The sequence below is a fragment of the Myotis lucifugus genome, unplaced genomic scaffold (genome assembly GCF_000147115.1).
Source record: "Myotis lucifugus unplaced genomic scaffold, Myoluc2.0 scaffold_7, whole genome shotgun sequence".
Classification (NCBI taxonomy): domain Eukaryota; kingdom Metazoa; phylum Chordata; class Mammalia; order Chiroptera; family Vespertilionidae; genus Myotis; species Myotis lucifugus.
In genome coordinates, this window is record NW_005871055.1 from 14228317 (window position 1) to 14253587 (window position 25271).

Here is a 25271-nt window from a genome sequence, read left to right on the forward strand (position 1 = left end):
AAATAACCCCCCTAATTCCTAATGTTTTAGAAAAAAAATATGAGTGAAAAAGGAGCTTACTTTCCCCTTTTTTTTCTTTGACTTTCTGGATTCCAAACTGTTCCTCCCTCTCTTCTCCACCTCCTTCTGCTCAAAGCCCTTTCCTCAAGGCAATCACCAGCACTGTGTGTGCTGAGGCAAATAATTAATCCTGTTATTGGCTGGGAGAGCTGGGTTTGAGCAGTGAATTCAAGGCAATTTAAAGAGTACACTTCCTGAGTTCTCTAACCCAGCTGCTCATCTTGGACCTGAGTTTGGGACCTGCTGAGTTCCATGTTCTTCTGCCTTATTTTTAGCATTGCAGTCCCATGACTCCTTTCTTTAATACAAGGTAGTCACTAAGGCATGAAAGAAGGAAAGTCCTTTTCAACCCAGAGGGAGTAGTATTCTGGAGAAGAGATACTTACTGGTTGCTAGTGGCTCTTGGTGGAACTTGAAAGTTCATATAGCTTAGAGAAGTGAAAACCCTGGGGCAATCTAGGTGGGGAGGAGGAATAGTGTTAATTCTTACTCCAGGGCATTGCCTTTGGTTCCTCTTCTATTTATAGTTTCTGCCCTTCCTCCTCTTTGGAATCCTTGAGTATTTGAAAGTACCATGTTTCAACCCTTACCAGGTTCCATAACAAATGTGGCAAGGCTGTTTTGAAATGAACCCTCCGGAGCCTCTGACGCAGAGATCCTAGTGGTTTGTCCCATGCCACCTACATGTTTGGCCTGGCTCAGCCTCGTTGTTGTATGGAATATATTTGACTTGTTTCTTGCAGCTGCTAGTGTCGGTTGGAATGCTTGAAATTACTGAGTGTTTACTATGCTACTGGGTGGGTATTTTAAGCTAAATATAATGTTCTGTCTTGTTTGTGGAGCTACAGAAGACTTTTAAAAAGTAGAATAAAGCCTGGCCATCGTGGCTCAGTGGTTGAGCATTGACCTATAAACCAGGAGGTTGAGGTTCGATTCCCAGTTGCAGGCTCAGTCCCCAGTTGGGGGTGTGCAGAAGGCAGCCGATCAGTGATTCTCTTTCATCATTGATGTTTCTGTCTCTCTTCTCCCTTCCTTTCTGAAATCAATAGAAATATCTATATCTGTATCTGTATCTATATCTATATAGGTATTAAAAAAAAGGAAGTAATATGCAAATGAGGTCAAGACTCCATCACAGTCATGACCAGCTCACGAGGAGGGGCCTGGCTCTCACCGAGCCTGAGAGGTCAACACAAAGGGGCGCCTGCTCCGAGCCTCCGAGATGCGGCTGGGGGCAGGTTCCCAGCAGACACACACACACACACACACACACACACACACACACACCCACACCGGGCGCCTGCTTCAAGCCTCCGCGGCCAGACTGGGCTTAGGTCCGCTCCCCATGGGACCTAAGTCGTCAGTAGGACATCCCCTGAGGGCTCCCAGACTGTGAGAGGGGGCAGGCTGGGCTGAGGGACCCCCTCCTCCTCGTGCACAAATTTTGTGCACCAAGCCTTTTTTTTTTTTTTTAAGCAGAATAAAGCCCTATCTAATCCGGATTATAGGGTTCATTGCAAATTCTGAATTAGATAGCATTTATTTTTTAAAGTGGAGTTAAAAAAAATGAACATATTTCTTGTAACTACTTCTGAGGTCATGCCAGCCTTGATACATTAAATGGATAAGAATATTTTATAATTAGCATATTATTCATATGTTATCAAGTACTGTTGGCAGTGTCCAGAATGGCACCATGTGGGTTCAGACCGGACCTGGGTTCAGCAACCTTGGTACTTGCGTTCTGGCTAAGAAAGAATTCAAAGTCAAGACTCAAACTACAAGAGAATATTTATTTAGAAAATCACAGAGGTAGAAGAAGTAATTTGTAGAAGAAATGGGATAAGGAAACTAGTTATGGAGGTAAAGGAAGGGCCTTGGAGTTTAGAAGTGAGAAAGGTAACATGTCTGTGGGGAGGGGTAAAGGGAGAGGAAGGGGAAAGGTGCAGGCATGCTCCCAGGAGGAAGAGCAACCCTTAGGTTCTCCATGCTAAGGGATTTAAGGGTGGAGATTTTTAGGGGATGTCCCAGGGGATGATCTCAATAGGCTATTCAGCAGCGTTCCAGGTGTGTCCTTTCAGGGTTAGGATTTCCACTGATTGATTGGTCAGCACCAAGACTGGGGGTCATTATCCAACTCAGCTGGTCCTGAGGTCTGCCATGGAGTTGCTTGTCTAGTTTTGTTACTTATCTGGGCCCGGAGCTGAAATGCAACTGAAATCTAGATGTTATCTCTAGGGAGGGAAGGTCAGGGGTTCTAAACCACATGACAAGTCCTATGCTAAGGGAGGAAAGGTCACCCTGGGGGCAAGGTCCCACCCTACAATTATCCATTGCTAGGCCTGGGAGTGGGGGTTGGGGGGGGAGGCTTTGCACACTGGTGACCTTCTCTACCTGGCCCATCATTCTTGCTCTGCTCCTGTCTAACTGCCTACCATAGTACTGCTTGAAAACATTTTGGAGTTAAAACATATTCTGTGTGGTGTGACTTATGTGATTGTTTTGCTGGGAGGATAAAAGCATTTTAAACAATAAATATTGTAAATATCACGTATTTTCAGCTCTTCTCAGAACTAACAACAATTCAAATGTATTGGACTCCCAATGAAAGGTTTCCCCTCCCCTTTGCTAAAATATATCTATGCAAATATTATATATTCCTAATGAACAACTTGCTTTTGATTGTGCTAAATGACATTTCTACTGATAAGCAGAAAATAAATTGCTGAATGTTTGGCCATTTAATCTTGTTGCTTTTCTGAGTTTTTTTTTTCTTTTTCTTCTTTTTTCTCTTTTTTCTGTTCCTTTAGAACTAGTAGATCTTCCCTTGGTAAAGTTTGACTTTTCCTGCAATAAAGTGCTCGTGATTCCCATTTGTTTTAGAGAGATGAAGCAGCTGCAAATATTACTACTTGAAAATAACCCTTTGCAGTCTCCTCCAGCACAGGTGAGGGGTCTGGCAAAGATATGTGGGATATGCTATCAATGTGCTCAGGCAACTCTTGCCAGAGCCAGTTTGTTAATATTCTGCTGATTTAATGTTGCATTAGACATGATCATAAGCAGTTACAGTCTCTAAAAATATGAAACCTTGGGTGCATCTGACTACAATAAGTTGTCTTCTCTACGCCAAGTTCATTTGCCAGCATTGGGCTCACTATTCTGATCGCTGCAATCCAGAATTATGTTTGATTATTTTATTATTTGTACATATATTTGAAACTTTTTCATGGAGTAAAAAATTAATATAGTCCTTATTTTAATGTTAGCTGGAAAATGGAGCTTAAGTATTTTGAAATATAATTATTGGTTATTTAGAGACAAGGTTCAAGTTCAAATATTAAGCTATAAGGAAAAAAATGAAATATATATGCTTCCAGAATTGAAATTTTTTCAGGTCAGTTAGCTGACTTCTATATTTTTCATATATTTATACTTAAACACATTTCTGTTAGGATTTTGCATTTTAGTTTAAAAAAAGACTTACATTGCTTGAGTATGATTTTCTATTCAAAGTGGAATTCGGAGGAAATTACTGCCTAAATTTTTATATGTTTTGTAGAGGTCAAATTTGGTGTGCATTGTTGAAGCGTTTCTTAGAATGAAAAGGCAAAAATTATAATATACAGAGTCAGATATCTAGTGTTTATACTTTGTTTTGCCATTAAAAATAGATAAGTATTATTAATTTCTCCATAGATTTGCACAAAGGGCAAAGTGCACATATTCAAGTATCTGAGCATACAAGCCTGTCAGATTAAAGCAACTGACTCTCTTTATCTGCACACGATGGAGAGGCCACAATTACACCAGCATGTGGAAGACAGGTGAGTGTGACTGCCCTGGCTCAAAGCCCCTTTTAGAACTTTTCCAAGGCCAAGGTATTCCAGGTAACTAAATTAAACAAAATTTTTTTGCTTCACTCAACCAATGCAGATTTATAACTTAGAGTTCCAGAAACTTTTGGAATAGGAAAGAGAAAATTGATGTTATTGATAACATTTTGGCATTTCTCGAGTCTTGTATACTCTCTCCTAATCAAAAATCAGTCCTTCTTGAGTGCTGTGTGTATGTGCACACTCGTGTGTGTGTGAGTGTTTGTGTGTGTATGGTACATGATATATGATATATGATCTATATTATAAAAACCCAGTGGCCCTAACACCATAACGACCAAAGACCAGTCACCAGGATGCTGAGCGCACGGGTGGGCGGGAACTTGACTGTGGGTGTCCCACGGTGCTGCGAGGTCTGGGGTCCCGGGCCTCGCTCGATTTCCCGTGGGTCTGGGTCTCTCGAGATTTCACATGCGGGGTCACTAGTCTATAATATAAACATAGGGTCCTGGCCGGTGTGGCTCAGTTGGTTGAGTGATGTCCTGTGAACTAAAAGATCACCAGTTCGATTCCCCATCAGGACACAAGCCCAAATTGTAGGTTGGACACCTGTGCAGGAGGCAACTGATCAATGCTTCTCTCTTATATGGGTGTTATCTCTCTCTCCCTTCCTCTCTCTTTAAAAATCAATCAAAACATATTAAAATAAATAAACATAAGTATCTTTTGCTTATCAATTAAAACAACAATATTAAGCCTTTTTTAAATTATTATTTTTTAATATGCCCCTGGAACATTGTTAAGAAAAATTGCAGGTTTTATTTTTCTTAATTGTCTTTTTAGAATGCAGAATGCATAGTTTGCCATTTCCTGTTTAGAATGGAAGTGTTAGAATCCTTTCACATGTCCTTGGCCTTTTGTTGGCATAAATCAGGCCTTGAATTTTTGGAGAATGAAATTCCCACACTGAACACTTACAAAACACAGATTGTTTTTGAGAAGTCTTCACTGCAGGAATCTTTCCTTAACTTTTTATTAAAAAAGAGAACTAGGGACTTAAAATCTCAGACTACCCTAGTGGAACTTTTATATACTGCTTAAAATATGTATTCCTTATTTTTTAAAACATGCCATCAAATTTAGTCACTGGATTAAAGTTTACAGAGTTATTCAAGATTACCAACATTTCAAAACATAAGATGTAAAAGCAATTAGGGTTTTTTTTTTCTTTTTTTATATGCTAGAATCAGTAAAATAAGAAAATTGTTAACTGTTTCAAAAAAAAATTACTTGATTAAAGTGTAAATCCATGAAACCCTGAACACAAAGAATTTATTTTGTGCTCCATTTAGACAGTATAAGTATCTGGTTTTCATTAGGCCCTTGTCTTAACATCCTTTAATACGGAACTGATTTGCTGCCTTGTCATAATAATAACAATTTCTATAGCAAACTCATTATTTGAATATAAATTGACGTATCTTGTGAACTTTGTGATTTTAATTTCTTTATATGAATTCAATATTGATGGCATCTATCTCAGCAAGAAGGATTCTGATTCAGGCGTTGGAAGTGATAATGGAGATAAGCGATTATCGGCCACAGAGGTAAATTTCGTGATCTGTTCCTGATTTTTTTTCTTTCCCTGCTTCTAGATAGATCTGCTACACTTATCAAACTCTTTTCTGGTAAAAAGGCATTAACCCTCTGCATAGGAATATGTGATAATGTTTGTGAAAGCAATTTGAAATCCTCCAAGTATTATATAAATATTAGCTATTTCTAAATCTTTAATATTTTGCAAATGTCTCAGGAGTAGGATTCCTATCTCCTTCCCCTCCCCCCACACACATTTTCTGGAATATTCTTGAATGCTTAATAAATATTATGAAATGACTAAGTGATGTGCAAGTATCCATGAGGCATTTTTGATAAATTATTGTTTTTAAATGACAGAGCAATTTAGGAAAACATTGTTATATGCATGCATAAATGTTCAGGAATCAAAATGTACATTGCATTTTAGCAGTTTACCCCAAGAAAATGCTTTTATGAATAGCCATAGCTTTTATTGCAGTATTTGTTTCCTGGAACTCTTTTTAGATCATTGGGTAAAAAGTTTAATTATTTGTAAGCTAAGGAGGCCTCTAACACTAGAGCTTCCTCAAGTGGTGGTAAAATAGCTTATTTAGCACAATTATTATTTCATTCATAGTCTGTTGGATTTCCCCAAATCTTTCACTAGCATACCATTAAATGGGGCTTCTTGACCTGGGGAGGTAGAAGGGCTAGGTGGAGTAAGCATGATGTAGCATCAGATCTTCCCTTGGTGAGGGAACTTACTGAGTTTCTGTGGTTGTAGAGTTTGAGACATTATAATCCTCTTTGAAGATATAATTAATAGGCCAATTACCCCATCTAAGGAATCTATGTTTTAATTATATGTGGTGTGATTCTAGGAAAAATGCCTATTCCTGTTCTTGTCAGACCTTTGAGTGTAATGTATAGCTAAGGTATTTTAATTTATTTTAAAAAATGCTTTATAAAGCAGTGTATTAAAAAAAAAACTAGGATACTTAGAATATTTCAAAAGGAAGAAGAATTAGGAGGCAGAAAAAAGGCCATGTTAATAAAAGAAAAATGACTGTCATGGAGCCATGTGAATAGTTTACTATGGTTCCCTGGGGGAGAAAATACTCAACACATTGCTTTATAAGTTGTATTTAATTCAACCCCCTTAGCTTTATTAAAACTCCTAAGTCTCCTGAAATGCCCCCTTGTTTTAGAAATTACTCACCCTAAGCTTATTTCTAATAAATTAAAATAGACTCTGCTTTATCCTTACCTGCCTTCTAAGGATAATTAAGTTCATTAATGAAACATTGCACAATGAACTTCATTATCCTTCTGTTCTCACTTAGTATAAGTAGGATGGTAATATTCTAAAAGAGGAAGTCAAGAGTTTATTCTCTCCTTTTTAACTAGATGTATATCTTTGGAATTTTGCTGAGTTTTTAGATGGGAGGAGGGTGGAAGAAAGAAGGATTATAAAGATTACATTCAATAGAATAAGAAGCACAATTCTCACATGGTAGCCTCATTACCTGAGGATACCTCCAACAAAATTTTGTTTTTTTAGAATGATAAAGGTTCTGAATTAACCATTGTAGTCTTTTGTTTTCACTTTGTTTGGCAATATGTTACCATCTATGGCAGCCGTGGGCAAACTACGGCCCGCAGGCCGGATCCGGCCCGTTTGAAATGAATAAAACTAAAAAAAAAAAAAGACCGTACCCTTTTATGTAATGATGTTTACTTTGAATTTATATTAGTTCACACAAACACTCCATCCATGCTTTTGTTTCGGCCCTCCGGTCCAGTTTAAGAACCCATTGTGGCCCTCGAGTCAAAATGTTTGCCCACCCCTGGTCTATGGTCAGGTGATCTTGCTCCCCATTTATATCTCATTGTGGGGTTCAAGGATCACACCTGGTTTCCTTTATTGCTATTGCCATTATCTGATTGCTTTAGCATTTGTCAGTAAGAAGTTAAAAACACATTTTTCTCAAGATAAACAAGCCAAAAAATTGGGATCTCATTGAACATCTGTTTAATGAAGGAAATGCACATTTATTTTCTGCTAGTTTCTAAACAATTTGTGTACATGTCCAAAAGTAAATGAACATTGTACGAAAGTCATAGCCTCAGAAATTTAGGAGCAAGCCAAAATCAGCTGAAGTGAGGTTCCTGGTCCTTGTGATTTGGAAAACTTCACTAAGTAATAACACTGAGGTAGAGACATCTATACTAATAAAAGCCTAGGTAGCCCTTACGCCCTCGTGCAACGTCCTCATGTCATCACCACAAGATGGCTGCCCCACATCGTCACAAGATGGCCATCAGAAGATGGCCGGCAGAGGAGGGCAGTTGTGGGTGAACGGGCCAGAAGGGGAGGGCAGTTGTGGGTGACTGGGCCTGCAGGGGAGGGCAGTTGGGGGCAACCAGGCCGGCAGGGGAGGGCAGTTGGGGGCGATCGGGCTGGCAGGGGAGGGCAGTTGGGGGCGATCGGGCTGGCAGGGGAGGGCAGTTGGGGGCGATCGGGCTGGCAGGGGAGGGCAGTTGGGGGCGATTGGGCCATCAGGGGAGCAGTTAGGCGTCAATCAGGCCTGCAGGGGAGAGGTTGGGGGGGATCAGGCTGGTAGGCAGAGGCGGTTAGGGGCAATCAGGCAGGCGAGTGGTTAGGAGTCAGCAGTCCCAGATTGTGAGAGGGATGTCCGACTGCCGGTTTAGGCCCGGGCCCGATCCCTCCAGTCGGACATCCCCCGAGGGTCCCAGCTTGGAGAGGGTTCAGGCTGGGCTGAGGGACTGGGCCTCTATTTGTAATAGAATCAGACATTTTCTGAGTAAACTTCATCAACTGGTATGGGAAACAATACTCCCACAGAAAACTTACTCCAATTACCAAATTGCAGTGTTACTCCAAAAATTGCACAAAATCATTTAGCACTTTTATATATTTAATGTAGCAGCCTCATCCTAAAACAGGGAAATAAACTGAAGCTTAATTTATAAAGCACGTAAAGTGCACTGTAAATAAATGAGATATTGTCACAGAGGTTGACTGTCTGCTTTCTGTGATGAGCCACATGAAATCTTAATGGAGTTTTGGTAAATTAGTGTTGTCAGAGTTCACAGTAATGTCACTGTTAAAATGGTTGATTCGATGTAGGACTCCTGTGGTGACATATTTGCAAGTATTCCTTTGTTCTGTCAGGTGTTGCACAGTCCTTCTTAGTACTCTGACTATGGCTCTTAGGTTAGCAAATATCGCCAGGCACTTGGTCACATTTCAGCTCAAAACATGTACAGAGAAGTATATGAGTGTTAGCTCAATAAATTTGACACAGTGAACCATATTACCAGCTCCCAGTTCAAGAAACGGGACTTTACCAGGACCCCAGAAAGCCCCACTCATGTGCCCACCCACTCACCCAAGAGCAGCCACTATCCTGACCTCAATACCATGGATTAGTTTTGCCTGTTTTTAAACTTATGTAAATGAATTGTCCTTTGTATCTGGTGTCTTTTACTCAATATTAAAAACACTCTTGTTTTTTTTAACCATATAGCATTCTCTTAATCTACATGATAACACTTCTCCTTGAATGAAGCAGTGCCTTGTTTCTTTCTAGCCTTCTGATGAAGACACTGTTAGCCTTAATGTTCCAATGTCAAATATCATGGAAGAAGAACAGATCATCAAGGAGGACTCATGCCATCACCTTAGTCCCATAAAAGGTCTGAGAATGAAAGACGGGGAGAAAGTGCTTGTTTTTTTAAGTTTAAAATGCTGTGTTTACAATATGCACACATATGGCAATAATAATAGTTAACTTTTATTGCACATTTCCTATGCACCAGGTACTGTGCTAATCTGTGAAGATGATCTCATTGAAACTTCAAAACTCTAAAGTGGATACTCCTAATTATCTCAATTTTATAGAGGAAACTGAGGCTCAGAGAGTTTAAGTAATGTGCCAGTGGTCATGCAGCTAGTAAATAGTGAAGCTGTTCTCATTCTGAAGATTTATATGGATTCTTTAAATTCATTATTTGAAAGAAAATAAATGTAGATATATTACTTAGGATAACTCTATTGTAATACATAAAATCCCCAAATCTCATTGGTTTAACACAATCCAAATTAAGTTCAAATAGGAGTTGTGATTGACAGGCAACTGCCCTCCAAGTGGTGATTCAAGGACCCAAGCTTCTATCATGCTGAGATTTCACTCTCTTTAACATAAGACTTCCAAAGTTTCTGAATCCTTCTGTTTCACAACAGAAGGGGGAGCACATGGAGATTTGCTCATAGGAAGTTTTTATGGACTGGGCCTAGGGGGAGCAGCCAGCACTTATACCCTAGTCTTGGTTGTATGGCCACAGCTAACTACACGTGAGGGTTGGAGATGTAGTTGAGTTGTATCCCCCAGCTTGACTTTGGACAAGTTAATGGACCTTAATTCTCTCACCTGTAAGTGATTAGATGATTAGATTAGGTAATCTTTAACTGCTTCTATAGCTTTAAAATTCTATGGTTCTTTGATAATATCAAATGATGTCCTGCATACTTTCAAAATACTAGTAATATATTTCATATCTTACTGGTGTGTTTCACAGAGTGAACCATATTACCAGCTCCCAGTTCAAGAAACAGGACTTTACCAGGACCCCAGAAAGCCCCACTCATGAAGCCCTCGTTTGATTACATTATGGCAGTATTTAGGCTGCTCCTGTTTATTCAGTGATTTTTAAAGAAAATACTAAAATTTAGTGTTTACTAATTTGTGACAGAGACTATTTCATGATGTATGACTAGTATAGAATTAAATTAATATGCAGATTATTTACCTAATAGTTTGAATATGCTTTCTTTAGTGACGAGTGAGCCATTTAAAGTTACTCAAACTTTAATGTTTGCTTTCACTTTTTACATTTAGGTTTTTAAGTGAGGACTTAAGTTTAGCATTTATTGATCTGAGATAATGATTGGAACCATATATTGTCCAAAACTATAACTGTAAACTTTATGCAAAAATATAATTGCCACTTCATTGATTTAGATAAGTTTTATTACATTATGCAGGATAGCAGATAGTGTTTCAGGCAAATTCAAAAATATATATATAATTTGTTGGCAGTGAGTTTTTCCCATCTGTTGTAGAAGTGAGTATTCTGCTGGCCAGGAGTCCTTCATGGTGGTCCTACCTGGTCCTTTTTAGTCTTCAGATCAGAGAGAAAACATTGGTGCTCCTTTTGCCTCCCCTTCACCCTCTGGATTGCAGAGTGGAACACAGCCTAGTTGGATGTGCTCTGAGAGTGCTTTCCTCCCTATGTGGCCCCTGCCATAGTCACATATTTTGTTGTTAGAATGTTAGGTTCTTGTTTTAGTTTATTCCCACACTCTTTCTTGAGATTGTTTGCTACTTAAGGACCATGAGTCAGGTTTGACTAGCTTTTTAATTTCTACAATGTTTAGCATACCTGACATTTAGTAGTTGCTCAGTAAGTATTTGATGAATTTTGAATTTGAAATATTTACTCATCACACATGATTTAGAACACAAAAGCTCTCTTATACTTTCTTTTCTTTGTTCCTTAAAAACGTAAGACATGCCTGGCCGGCGTGGCTTGGTGGTTGAGTGTCAACCTATGAACTAGGCAGTCAGGGTTCGATTCCCAGTCAGCACATGCCCAGGGTTGGGGCCTCGATCCCCAATGAGGGGCACGCAAGAGGCAGCCAATCAATAATTCTCTTTCATCATTGATGTTTCTGTCTCTCTCTCTCCCTCTCCCTTCCTCTCTGAAATCAATAAAAATCTATTTAAAAAAATAGAAAAAAAGAAAAACATAAGAAGTGAGCAGAGCAGATTTTTGTGGATGACCTACTGCTCTCCCACACTGCCAGCATTATTAGAATAAATGCTCATATATGATTTTTTTTAAAAGCCTAAGATGGAATTTGATTTTTTTAAAAATAAATCTTTATGTTGAAAATATTACAAATGCCCCCCCCCCCCATTTACTCCCTCCAACCCAGCGCTGTCCAAGGCCTTCACCACCCTATTGTCTATGTCCATGGGTTATGCATATACGCATACAAGGTCTTTGGTTGATTACCCCCCACACAACTACATCCCCTGCCTTCCTGCCCAGAATCCACACTCTCTTCCATGCTTCCATGTCTCTGGATCCACTCCATTCATCAGTTTATTTTGTATAATGTATCGCTCACATGAGTTAGATCATGTAATACTTGTCTTTCTCTGACTGACTTATTTTGCTTAGCATGATACTCTCCAGGTCCCTTCATGCTGTCTCAAAGGGTAAGAGATTCTTCTTTTTACTGCTGCATAGAATTCCATGGTATAAATGTACCACAGCTTTTTTATCCACTCATCTACTGATGGGCACTTGGGCTGTTTCCAGATCTTAGCTGTTATAAATTTTGCTGCTATGAACATAGGAGTGCATGCATTCTTTCTAATTGATGTTTCAGGTTTCTTAGGATATATTCTTAGAAGTGGGATCACTGGGTCAAATGGCAGTTCCATATTTAATTTTTTGAGGAAGCTACATACTGTTTTCCATAATGGCTGCACTAGTCTGCATTCCTACCAGCAATGTACTAGGGTTCCCTTTTCTCCACATCCTCGCCAGCACTTGTCATTTGTTGATTTGTCGATGGTAGCCATTCTGACAGGTGTAAAGTGATACCTCGTTATCGTTTTAATTTGCATCTCTTTGATGATCAATGACTTTGAGCATGTTTTGATGTCTCTTGGCCATCTGTATGTCCACTTTGGAGAAGTGTCTATTCAGGTCTTTGGCCATTTTTTAATTGAATTGTTTGTCTTCCTTTTGCTAAGTTGTATGACTTCCTTATATAGTTTGGATATTAACCCTTTATCAGATGTATCATTGCCAAATATGTTCTCCCATATAGTGTGCTCCCTTTTCATTTTGTTGATGATTTATTTTGTCATACAAGGCTTTTATTTTGTTGAGGTATGATCCCTCTATTCCCACTTTGCTGAGAGTTTTTATCAAAAAAGGGTGCTGTGTTTTGTTGATGCTTTTTCTGCATCAATTGATATTGATGTGATCATGTGATTTTTATCTTTCAGTTTGTTTATGTGATGTGTCACGTTTATTGATTTGCAAATATACCAGCTTTGCATCCATGGACTAAATCCCACTTGGTTATGGTGTATGATCTTTTTAATGTATTACTGGATCCAATTTGCTAATATTTTGTTGAGGATTTTAGCATCTATGTTCATCAGGGATATTGGCTTATAATTCTCTTTCTTTTTAGTGTTTTTATGTGGTTTTGGAATTAGAATAATGCTGGCCTCATAAAAAGAGCTTGGAAGTGTTCCCTCCTCTTGGATTTTTTGGAATAATTTGAGGAGTTTAGGTGTTAGTCCTTCTTTGAAAGTTTGGTAAAACTCCCCTGTAAAACCATGCAGACCTGGGCTTTTGTTTGCTGGGAGTTTTTTTTAATTACTGCTTCTATTTCATCAGTTGCTATTGGCCGATTTAGGTTTTCGGATTCTTCCTGATTCAGTTTTGGGAGATTGTATTTTTCTAGGAATTTGTCTATTTCATCCACATTGTCCAACTTATTGGCATATAGTTGTTCATAGTATTTTCTTACAATCTTTTGTATTTCTGTGGTGTCAGTGGTTACTTCTTCATTTGTGTTTCTGATTTCATTTATTTGGGACTTCTGTCTTTGTTTCTTGATGAGTCTGGCTAATGGTTTGTCAATCTTGTTTATCCTTTCAAAGAACCAGCTCTTGGTTTCATTGATTTTTCATATATTTTTTTAGTCTGTATGTCATTTATTTCTGCTCTAATCTTTATTATTTCCTTGCTTCTACTTACTCTGGGCTTTTTTCATTGCTCTCTTTCTAGTTCTTTAAGTTGTAGGGTTAAATAGTTTATTGCTGATTTTTTTTTTTTTTGAGGTATGCCTATAGTGCTATGAACTTCACTCTCAGGACTGCTTTTGCTGTGTCCCAGAGGTTTTGGCTTGTGTGTTCATTTTCATTTGTTTTTTAATTTCTTTCTTGACATGCTATTTAGCCTCCATGTGTTGTAATGTTTTGGGATGTTTTTATTGTAGTTGATTTCTAATTTCATCCCATTGTGATCTGAGAAGATGCTTGATTTGATTTCAATTTTCTTGAACTTGTATATACTTTTTTTGTGTCCTAACATGTGGTCTATCTTTGTGAATGACCCATGTACATTTGAGAGGAATGTATATTCTGCAGCTTTGGGGTGAAATGTTAAATTCATCTGTTCCATTATGTCTTTTAGAGTCACTGTTTCCTTGTTAATTTTTTGTCTAGAAGTTCTATCCATTGAAGTCAGTGGGGTATTACAGTCCCCTACTATGATTATATTGTTGTCTCTCTCTCCCTTAAAGTCCTCTAGAAGTTTTTTATGTATATTTAGATGTTCGTATATTGGGTGCATCTATGTTTACTAGGGTTATATCCTCTTATTGGATTGATCCCTTTAGTATTATGTAGTGATTTTTGTTGTCTCTTTGGTGACCTTTATTTTGAAATCTATTTTGTCAGATATGAATATTGCTACCCCAGGTTTTTTTCTTTTCCATTTGCATGGAAATGTTGTTCCCCATCCCTTCACTCTCATCCTATGTGAGTCTGTTCTTCTGCGGTGGGTCTCTTGTAGACAGCATATAGTTGTGTCATGCTTTCATATCCATTCATCTATACTATGTCTTTTGATTGGAGATTTTATCCATTTATATTTAAGGTTATTATTGATAGGTACTTATTTATTGCCATTTTAATTCTGTATGCCTAGGTTTTTCTCTCTCTTCTTCTCATTACAGCAGTTTCTTTAGCATTTCTTGTAATGCTGGCTTGGTGGTGATAAACTCCTTTAGCCTTTTTTTTTTGTTCGGGAAGCTCTTTATTTCACTGTCTATTTTGAATGATAGCCTTGCTGGATATAGTAATCTTGGTTTCAGATCCTTGCTTTCCATTACCTTGCGTACTTCATGCCATTCCCTATGCGAATATTGTTGAAGTTTCATGTTGTCCCACAGATTCCTTAAGCTGCCTTCTGTTTTTAAATTTTTTTCTTTTTGGTTCTCTGGTTGAGTGATTTTTTTCTACCCTGTCTTCTAATTCACTGATGCGATCCTCAGCTTCCCCTATTCTGCTGTGTATTCCTTCCAATGTGTTCTTTATTTGTGCTATGTCATCCTTTATTTCTGTTTTCATAGTTACTATATCTTTTCTCATGCTGTTGAGCATCTTTACCATCATTATTCTGTACCCTTTTTCAGATAAGTTTCTTATCTCCATTTCATTTATCTCTTCTTCTGGAGAATTCTCTTGTTCTTTCATTTGGGAGTTGTTTCTTTGTCTCCTCATTTTGGGTGCCTGTTTGGTTTTGTGACTATATATTAGGTAGATCTTCTATGCCTCTCTCATTCTTTAGTGCAGGACAGTGTCAAACACTGTTTTTGTGTAATGAGATCAGGCAAAGACTCAAAGTCCCCAGAGTTCGCCTCTGCTTGCAGTCTGATTTGATTTAGTCTTGAATAGCCCTCAGGCAATCATCCACAGTTGTGGCAAGAGTTTTTCCCAACTGGATGGTGCAATTGCTTCTACCTGGAGGCTAATTGTTATTCTCAGTCTCTTAATGGGCCTCAGAAACTCCACACCTTGGGGAAAGGATTTTTTTCCAATAGGGTGAGTCAACTGTCAACACCCCCCCTCCCCCACCCCCACACCCCAGGCAAAACCGCCTAGATAGCAATTGTCTGAGTGAGAAAGATGACCTCCACAGTGTGAGGGAATGACTCAGCACAGGAAACCAGGGTGTCTGTCTTCTGAGCTCTTACCCCAGAGCCCCCAAACCTGGCTTCTGCTCACATAGCTCTAGTCCACTCCACCCTCCCTCTGCTGGAGCACAAGGTGAATGGCTACATAGGGAATTTTGTGTGTTGGTCCTTTAAGAGGGTGCCTGCATTTCCAGCCATCTCTCCCTGGCAGACAGCAACCCTGCTGCTTTTCACAATCAGATGTTATGTGGGCCACTTTCTCAGTTCTGGTGCAGCCCAGATTGGAGATTAGACCCCAGAGTTCTCAATGGGAACCTCCCACAGCTGAGATATCTCTCTGGAACTTCAGCTGCTGCCTGTGGGAGCCCGGCCAGCCTTCTTGCGCCTCCACCCTCCTACCAGTGTCTATGCAGCCTCCACTTTCCATCCTTGGTTATCAGGGTTCTCTCCAGTGAGTCTTCCGTTGATTAGTCTGGAAGTTTTTCTGTAATTTAGTTGTAAATCCAGTTTGGTCCTGGGAGCGTGTTCATGCAGCATCCACTTACTCCTCCACCATTTTTAATCATACTCATTTCTTTCAAAAGAAACAAAGCCATATACAGTGGGGCCTTGACTTATGAGTTTAATTTGTTCTGAGACCTAGCTCATTAAGGAGCTCGTTAACTCAAATTACTCTATCAACTCAATGCAAAAAATCGGCCCAGAGACAGCTGGTATCTCAAAAAACTCGTTAGTCGGGACACTCGTTAGTCAAGGCCCCACTGTAGAAGCTTTTAACTCTTAAATTTAGTTTGTGGCTTTCTGTTACTTTTGCTTTCTTTCTCTTCTTTCTTCTTTTATCTTTTCCTTACATCATTCAGGGAAGAGAAAACTTGGGTCATATACCTCCTTAAAAGGTAAGAGAGAAAATTGAAATGATTAGATGATACATTTCAGGGTAATCTGTACTTTGTTCATCAGTTTGTGAAATCATGCTTTCTGTCTGTCTATTTTTTTCTAATAGGGGACTTTCATCAGGAATTTCGATCAAAGCCTTCCCTTGGTGACAATGACAACTCTGGAGAAGAAAGAGACCAATTTACCCATGGAACAGATGTTCTCCACTCGGAATTTATAAATTATATTAAGGCAAGTTGAGGATCAACTAATTTTTTTATTTATTTACTTCTGTTTGATTCAAGGTTACCAATGCATCACCTTAAATGTCATCTTACTGCCACCTTTATAACATCTTCTCAAAGCTCAGCATATTTTTCTTTTTTTGTAAAATTGATTGATTTTAGAGGGAGAAGAAGAGGGAGAAGAGGAGAGAGAGAGAGACACCAATTTATTGTTCCGCTTGTTTATGCATTCACTGGTTGTTTTCTGCATTCCTGTAGTGTCCTGACTGAGAATCGAACCCTCAATCTTGTCACATTGGGATGCTCTAACCAACTGAGCTACCCCACCAGGGCCTCAGTATTGATTTTCTGACATTAGGAGCCAGTCCCTCCCATACATACCTTTTCATTTGTTGGCATATGTATATGGTTTTCTTTTGAATTCAGAAATTACTCATCTTGCCACTATTCAGTGCATTGTATTCATTAGCAAATGTCAGAGTTGCCCATTACCATTCAGTAAAAGGCAAACTAAACAAATTTCACATTCTCTTCAATGTATTGTAGGTGAATACTTTTCTTGGGAGATGTCCACAGTATAAAGAGAAAAATGGAGACTTTCAGGATCTGGAAATGAATGTCTTCCCTTTTTGGGAGTTCACTCTGAGGACACTTGTTCCAGAACCATTGTAGTTACAGTGAGGTGTTGAAAGGTTGGATGAAGTTGCTAAGCTTCATCATAGTGGCGGCAAAAAGAAGAGAGGAAAACTAGCCTTTTACTGAAGCTGGTAGTTAAGGTTTCACTTGGAGACGTGATTAAGTGCCTTGGTATGTTTCTGCCAGTTTTTTTGGTTCAGGTTGTGGCACTGAAGAATGCAAGGATGATTCATTTGGTAAAATTCAGATTTGTGGCTTCTGAGAGATGGTGGTCTTTGAGTTAATGTGCTAAAGCCAAGCATGGGGTCTCTAAGAGCACATCCTTATTTCCTGAGAATTGTGTTAGGATGGCTGGAGTCTGTCTAAACTAATGTCTGTGGCCATCACCTCCAAGGGAACTGTGAGGAAAATTGTGAATTTACACTGTATAGTAAATACCCTGGTGTACTCAAGAGTTCTTTATGCTCTCAAGACAAAAATAAAGAACCTGACATAGTACTTACATTTGTAGAAACTAAGATGATTTTAAGAAGTTATATACAGGCATACCTCAGAGATATTTTGGGTTTGGTTCCAGACCACTGCAATAAAGCAAATAATTCAATAAAGTGAGTCACATGAATTTTGTGGTTTTCTAGTGCATATAAAAAGTATGTTTACCCTATACTGTAGTCTATTAAGTTTGCAATAGCATTGTTTTGAAAAAAATGTATATACATTAATTTAAAAATACATTATTGCTAAAAAGTTGTAACCATCATCTGAGCCTTCAGTATGTCATAATCTTTTTCCTAGTGGAGAGTCTTACCTTCCATTTATAAAAAAAAATCCAATATCTGCAAAGTTCAATACAGTGGCATGCAATGAAACGAGGTATGCCTGTAGAAGGATGAAACACAGAAATACCTAACTCTTTATATCTAATCCATCAATTCTTGTTTCAAAATATCTCACAGCCACTGCCTCATTTGTGCCCTCTACCTCTATTGACATTGCTTTAGTTAAATTTTATCATTTCTAATTCTGATGACTGCAAGAGTCCCACCTACCCAAACTTCTCACTCAACGTCCTGCCCCCTGCATGCACATGCGTGTGCGCACACACTTGTTCTGCCGCCAGCCATTCTCCTACAGTGCAAATCTAACGGTATTGCTCTGAGGCCAGTAGTTTTCACAAGGTTCTCCCAGATTTGACCCCTATTAGTTCTGGAATAAGCCTGTCATAAAATATGGAAAAGTGGGCTTTCATCTTTATTTTATGAAGAGTTTATCTTAAGTTGAAAATCTAAAGTAAAAATGGAAACCCTGAAGGAAAACAATCAAAGCAGTTAGTAAAATAAAGCATTTTGTTTCACAAAAGCAAATTTCCCTAGATTCAGAGATTTTAGGAAGCAAAGGGCTTTCCTTTGTAGAAATGGCTGCTCTACAGAATGGACCCTGAGGGTAGAGTCTAGGGCAGGTGGGCAAACTTTTTGACTCGAGGGCCACAATGGGTTCTTAAACTGGACCGGAGGGCCGGAACAAAAGCATGGATGGAGTGTTTGTGTGAACTAATATAAATTCAAAGTAAACATCATTACATAAAAGGGTACGGTCTTTTTTTTTTTTTTAGTTTTATTCATTTCAAACTGGCCGGATCCGGCCCGCGGGCCGTAGTTTGCCCACGGCTGGTCTAGGGGAGTAAATAGGGATGTAGAAACCTATTCTGCAAATGTCCGCTCCTACAAGAGGCTTCTCTTGGAAACTTGAGCAAAGAACTACTACTAGTAAAATAAAACTAAATCTAAAATGAAAAGTCATACATTGAAAACCAGCCCTCTTTCAGCCTTGACTTGCATCCCTTTAAAAACCTGAGTGTACATGACAGCCAACAATGTGCTGACCACTCAGTCCTTGAGGAGCCAGAGTTGTGCTTTATATAACCCTGTTTTCTCTCCTTCACTGAATTAGCATCTTTTGTTTTTGTAACTACAGTTGATCCTCATTATTCTCGGTAGCTTTGTTGTATAAAGTCACCTCAAAACACTGAATTATCAAATACTGAGCCATTGCTCCAAAGTATAAATATAGAGTTAGGTTCCCTGTCAAATGTTCAATACTTAACCTTGCTTATTGTGTTTAATGGATTTTATTGTATTTATGTGTGTTTCTATTTAAAAACACTTTATTTAATATGTTTTGTTGATTAATTAACATTGAACTTGTAGCCCACACCACCAACTCATGGCTAAATGAAGTTTGTCTAACATGTTTTCTCTGTTAAGGGACATCACAGCCTTCTTGTGCTTAGGAACATTAGACCACACTTCAGCACCTTGCTTGGGAGCATTGTATACAGCAAAACCACCCCAAAAAAGCACAAAAATGTGAAAATGTTGCACTAACTATACTCTAAAGGACACTTGTTTACACTACGACACCTGAAACAAGAAGGTGGAGGGTTTCCTTGCTCATTGTCAGCTGGAACTGTGCATGTCGGGAACTCAGGATTTTTCACAGTTCTCAGCAGGCCTGCGAATAACTCTAGAGCACCACGAGTATTGATTTCAGGGTTACAAGTAAATTTTATTGTGTAGGCAAATTTATAAATATGGAATTTTCAAATAATTAAGATCAACTATGTAACTGTCTAACTTAGCAAAAGAAACCCAGTAAGACCTATTTTGCATACTACAAGGAAAACCAATATTTCATACTATTGGCTACTTTTTATTATGAAACTTAAAATTAGAAGGAAATACCCATGGCTCTTGTAGTTGAAGCCCAACAAGAAAAGATATGAACATGTTTTCTCGGTCATGTATGGTAGTGTATTTTCTCCCATGAATGTCACTATCATTTGATAGTGTGGCACAATAATTTATATGTTGACTTTATTATGCACTAAAAGTATAGTCAATATAGAAAATGTCTGAGTATTTTTCAAGCCAGAGACTGGCATCAGGTGGCAAGCCACCTCTTTGGAAGAAGACTTGTTCTCAGTGACACATCTGGAGAATTGGCTGGGCCTGAGTTAACAACGTGTCAGAACCTTGAAGCAGGAAACAGTCCTTTTGGTTGTTGTTCCTTCCTTGTCAGAGAAACATACACTCATTCAGGGTGGCTTCTGTTCTAGCTGTTGGCTGAGCAAAAGTAGCATTTCTCTGTGTCAGAGAAGAAAGTAGAAAGAAGCACCCAGAAGTTCCAACAGTGGGACACACCTTTCCAATACTCCCACCAATGTTTCTTTGAGAAAATAATCAGGGAGGTGGGGGGCAGGAATTTCAGTGAAATCTGGATGTTGCATATATGAAGCCTATTAGATGTCATTTGAGGCATTTTCTGTTGTTAAGTATTTTATACATTATTTTTTCCGAAACACACACACACCTTTCTCCTCTTACAAATGCCAGAATGCTTTCTCATGTGACTGACAAGCCCAACAGAAGAATCTTTGGACATCAGGAGGTGCTAAGACAGCAGTAAGGAATTATGTTTTAAATTTTTGACAGTAAGTTAACAAGTATTGTGGTCCTATTCTAGGTTTTCTTTTTAAAATTTTATCTTTAATTATGGTAAAATAAATATAACATAAACTTATCATCCTAGACATTTTTTAAGTGTAAAATTCAGTGATGTTAAGCACATTCATGTTATTGTGCAGCCATCACCACCATCCATCTCCAGAACTCTTTTCATCTTGTAAAACTGAAACACTTCACCCATTAAATACTACCTCCCCAAACCTTCCCCTTCCCAAGCCACTCGCAATTGCCATTCTACTTTCTATCTTTATAAATTTGACTATTCTAGGTACCTCATAAAAGTGGAGTCATATAGTATTTTTTTTGTGACTGACTTATTTCACTTAGCACAATGTCCTGAAGATTCCTCTGCTTTGTAGCAGGTCTTGGATTTCTTTCCTTTTTAAGGTTGAATGATATTCCATTGTATGTATTGACCACACTTTGTTTATTCATTCATTCATTGAGGGACACTTGGGTTGTTTTCATATTTTGCCTATTGTGAATAGTACTGCTATGAACATGGGCTTGGTCAGGGTTTGACTGTGACTGTTGATGGCCAGTGGCTATCAGAAAACCCATGTGTTCTTTCCACAGGATAGGGCAGAAGACTGTGAAGAACTGTTACGAATAGAAGAGGATATACACTGGCAACCCGAGGGAATGTGAGTACCGAGGGCCTAGTTATGAGCCACTATCCTGTAAATTGCATGGTTTAAGCAGAATGGAAGCCCTGTCATGATAAGAATTCTGGTCTGCTTTTCTTTGGGTAGCTGATTTTCTTACCCAAAGATATTGATAAGAAGTAGCCAGTTTTCCTCTGTCTGATGCTTATTGTCACAGTGTTAGGGCAATACAGTGCAAGGTCATACCTTTTCCTTGGCCCCAAGTTTTATCAGATTTGAGACTAGAGGTAGAAATGTGTGATTCAGAGAAATAGATAGGACTTCTAAGGTGAAGAATCTAGCTTCCTTCCATTTGTATGAAGGAGCTGACAGCTGGACCTAAAGTAGCCCTGGTCCCCTTTCTTTATCCAGGCTCTTCAGTTTTAAGATCTGAGAAAAATCTAGTGCCCTGATCCTAAGTTTAATAATTGTAATAGTTAGCATTTATTAAATACCACATGCCAGGCACTATCCTAAATACCTCACTTCACCTTTACAGGTAACCCATTTCACCTTTAAAACAATCCTATTAAGTTCTATTTGTTGTTCCCCATTTCCCAGAGGACAAAACTGAGGCACAGAAAGATTATTTTGCCAAAGGTCACAGAGAGCCAGGTCAAAATCAGTTTTTATATGTTAGATGGATTTTTGTAATTTTGCTCTTAAAAACTTAGATGATATTCATATTCTGTGATGGTTTTCATTCTCATGCCCGGTTTCATGCTGCTGAACAAGTTCATCTAAAGACCAGGAAATGACTACAGCAATGATTGAACAGCTGAGAGAAGCAGTAGATTTGCTGCAAGATCCCAACAGGTATGCATGTCTTTCTTTGGCCCAGGCTTCATGTGCAAATAATACATACTAATTCATGGAACACATTATCTCACTTTATAAAGATAGTTATATACACAGTATGGGCTCTGTCTAACCACAAATAAAGAAGTCATTCTAAGTGCTTGTTTTCCCAAGATCCATAAATAAGAGTCAAACTTCTATAGAGATTGAAACCAGTTCCCCCTTTCTCCACCCTTCAGTGAAATTTATTCACTCTTCCTGAAATTCATATGGGAATCTTTGGTATAATAATTAGAAAACAGAAATATGGCCCTAGCTGGTTTTGCTCAGTGGGTAGAGCATCAGCCTGTGGACCAAAGGGTCCCCGGTTCGATTCCAGTCAAGGACACATACCTCAGTTGGAGGCTCCTCCCCACCACTGGCCCTGGTCAGGGCTCCTGCAGGAGGCAACCAATCAATGTGTTTCTCTCACATCAATATTCCTTTGTCTTTCCTTCTCTCTTGACTCTCTAAAAATTAATGGAAAAATATCCTCGGGTGAGGATTAAAAAAAAAAGAGAGAAAACAGAAATATGGTAATTCCTGTTTATAGAACTACAAGGGAGATTTCCCAAAAAGGGAAGAATCATTATGCCAAGTAGTACTACCATATTTATTTGATCATGGCAAATATATGTTAATTAAATAATATATTTCTAAAGATTTGGGTTACAAGGTGATTTTTTTTGAAGTTTTTTAAAAATATATTTTTATTGATTTCAGAGAGGAAGGGAGAGGGAGAGAGAGATAGAACCATCAATGATGAGAGAGAATCATTGATTGGCTGCCTCCTGCACACCCCCCACTGGGGATCGAGCCCGCAACCTGGGCATATGCCCGGACTGGGAATTGAACCTGTGACCTCTTGGTTCTTAGGTCGACGCTCTACCGCTGAGCTACACCCGGCTGAGCTACAAGGTGATTTTTAAATTAGATTAGCCATTGTCAATAACTACTACATGCATTAGATTAATTTTTTGGTTACTTAGTTAAGGATAATGAAATTCCTATTGACAAAATATTTTTCAGTAAGACAATATACATGGTATCAGGTAATAACTACCTTATCATTAGAGAAATAGATCCAAAGCCTATTCCTGGTAAACTCTTCAGGGGTCCTGGGAATTTAAATATGAAAATGATGTGGTTTTGTAATGTGGTGAATGTGGAAATCACACCACGCTGATTTCAGCTAGGTTCTGGGAACTTAGGAAAAGGTGGTTAGTGAGTGTACACCACCAGTGTTGTCAGGTCCTGAAAAAATAGTGATGGGTCAGATTGAGTATGACTGAAAATCTTTATCTGTTGATTGAAAAGCATTTTGATTCTGCAGACATTAATTGAGTGCTTAGAGCATAGGAAGATCTACAGTGTGCACCTTGGGGGATATAAAGATGAACTTAAACTATAGTAGATGGAGATTGCTTTGAGTAGTTATTGTAAATGTAACTGATTAACTTGTTTAAAAATTGATAGAGTGTCACTTGACCCCAGATGAAAAAAGGGAGCTGGCTAGACCAGCCTTCCTAAAGGTTTGGATATTAACCTTTAGCAACTAGCAATTTCAAGGAGAAAGCAAATTCTGGATTGAATTAAAAGCTTGGGCAAAGTTACAGAGGTCAAAAAGAAAGGAACAAGTTTTAAAAATCTCAGGCAGGTAAGGTGATCTCCATCCTGGCCATGCTTCAGTATCACTTGTGGAACTTTCAAAAGAGACACCCTTGACATTACTTGTGAGTTTGGGTTCTGGCCATTTCCACTTTATAAAAGTAATGCTGGTGCCTCTGATGTACAGCCAGCACTGAGAATCACCAGGGGGACATTTGGAGTGGGGCAGGGGTTGACTTTGAATGCTGTTGCGGAGCTGAGACTTTATTTTATTATGTGCAGGGAAGATAATGATGGATAAAAAATGATTATTCATGTTGTTAATTCTTTCTAATCATTGTTTCAGGCCTAGCTTTTTATTAAGTGCCTGATCAAGGCATGCTCTTTAGAGAGCTGAGTTTCGTATCCTAAACCAAGGTAATTAGAAGGTAGGAAACGGACAAAAGAGCCTGTGTGTGTGTGTGTGTTGTGTGTTACAAGTACTTACTTTTTAGGGTTGTGAGGACTTGAAGTAATATATAAACTACTAGTGGGAAGGTAAATTGGCAAAACCATTCCAGAAGGCATCCTAGTAGTATGTAGTTGTAGTTTAAAAAATATAGAAACCATTTATTTAAAAGAATTCTAAAAATTTATCCTAAGGGGCTAAAGGATATGAGCAAAGATTGTGAGGGGGGAGGTATTTTAATAACAAATATTTGGAAAAAAAGGAAATATATTTTGGTTATTAATAAGGTGGGATATTATGTATCCAATAAAATGTTTATTAAAGTTTCCAATATTAGAATGCTCATTATGTAATGCTAATTTTAAAAAAGTATATAAAATGCTTAATGTTTGATCCCAATAATATAAATAGAATTAGGTTTCAAATGTGTAAGAAGCTAAGAAAAAATTAAAACTGGAAGTATATTATGATGAAGATTTTTCTGCAGGTGTTTCTAATACTTTTAATACTTGTATATATTATACTTAGTCAGTGGTAAGTACTATTGTAGTTCTTTGATGATTACATGAAGTGGATGGTGAGAAGGCTGGGAGGGAACGGTCCAAGATGTTTTAGAGCTGAGCCCCTGGCATTTCTGAGATGGGGAATCAGGAGGGACAGCAGGTTTGAAGAGGATGTTGAGGTCAGCTTACGATGTGCTGAATAATACCCAAGGCAGCGATGTGGCGATGTACATTCAGCTGCTAGATATTTAGTTCTGGGACTTTGAGAGTTAGATTGGAAAGTCATTTTCACAAGGTGCTGAAGTAACAGAAACCGTGTAAGAGGATGAGGTTCTCAAGGGCAGGAAATGGATGGGAAGGGAATGTGAGCCCAGGACAGAGCCTTGAAGACAGGACGTGACAGAGAAGGCCACACTGGTCTCACACTTTATACTGTTTTCATACGTCTACCTTCTACACCTTGTATCACTCTCCCAATGAAATTTTATTCCAAGTTCTAGATTGATTAATATATGAGCCCAAAGCAAAAAAGAGCAGTCTATTTAGGTGGAAATAGCAGTGGCATGGGAATATGAGACTGGAACCCAGGAGTAAGATCCAAGTGACCTGGAGAGAGGGAGTAGATTCCTTTCTGGACCTCAATTTTGCCATCCTTCATGAGA

The 25271-nt window shown here is 38.6% G+C and overlaps 1 protein-coding gene across 1 annotated transcript in view; it reads left to right on the plus strand.

Annotated features, from left to right (window-relative positions):
- The window catches only part of LRCH1 (leucine rich repeats and calponin homology domain containing 1), a 116866-nt gene that overhangs the window by 53064 nt on the left and 38531 nt on the right, over positions 1-25271 (plus strand). The window contains 7 exon segments of the mRNA XM_023749185.1: positions 2871-3007; positions 3760-3887; positions 5440-5503; positions 9089-9194; positions 16292-16416; positions 21146-21213; positions 21949-22029. Of these exon segments, the coding sequence (XP_023604953.1) occupies positions 2871-3007; positions 3760-3887; positions 5440-5503; positions 9089-9194; positions 16292-16416; positions 21146-21213; positions 21949-22029 (709 nt within the window).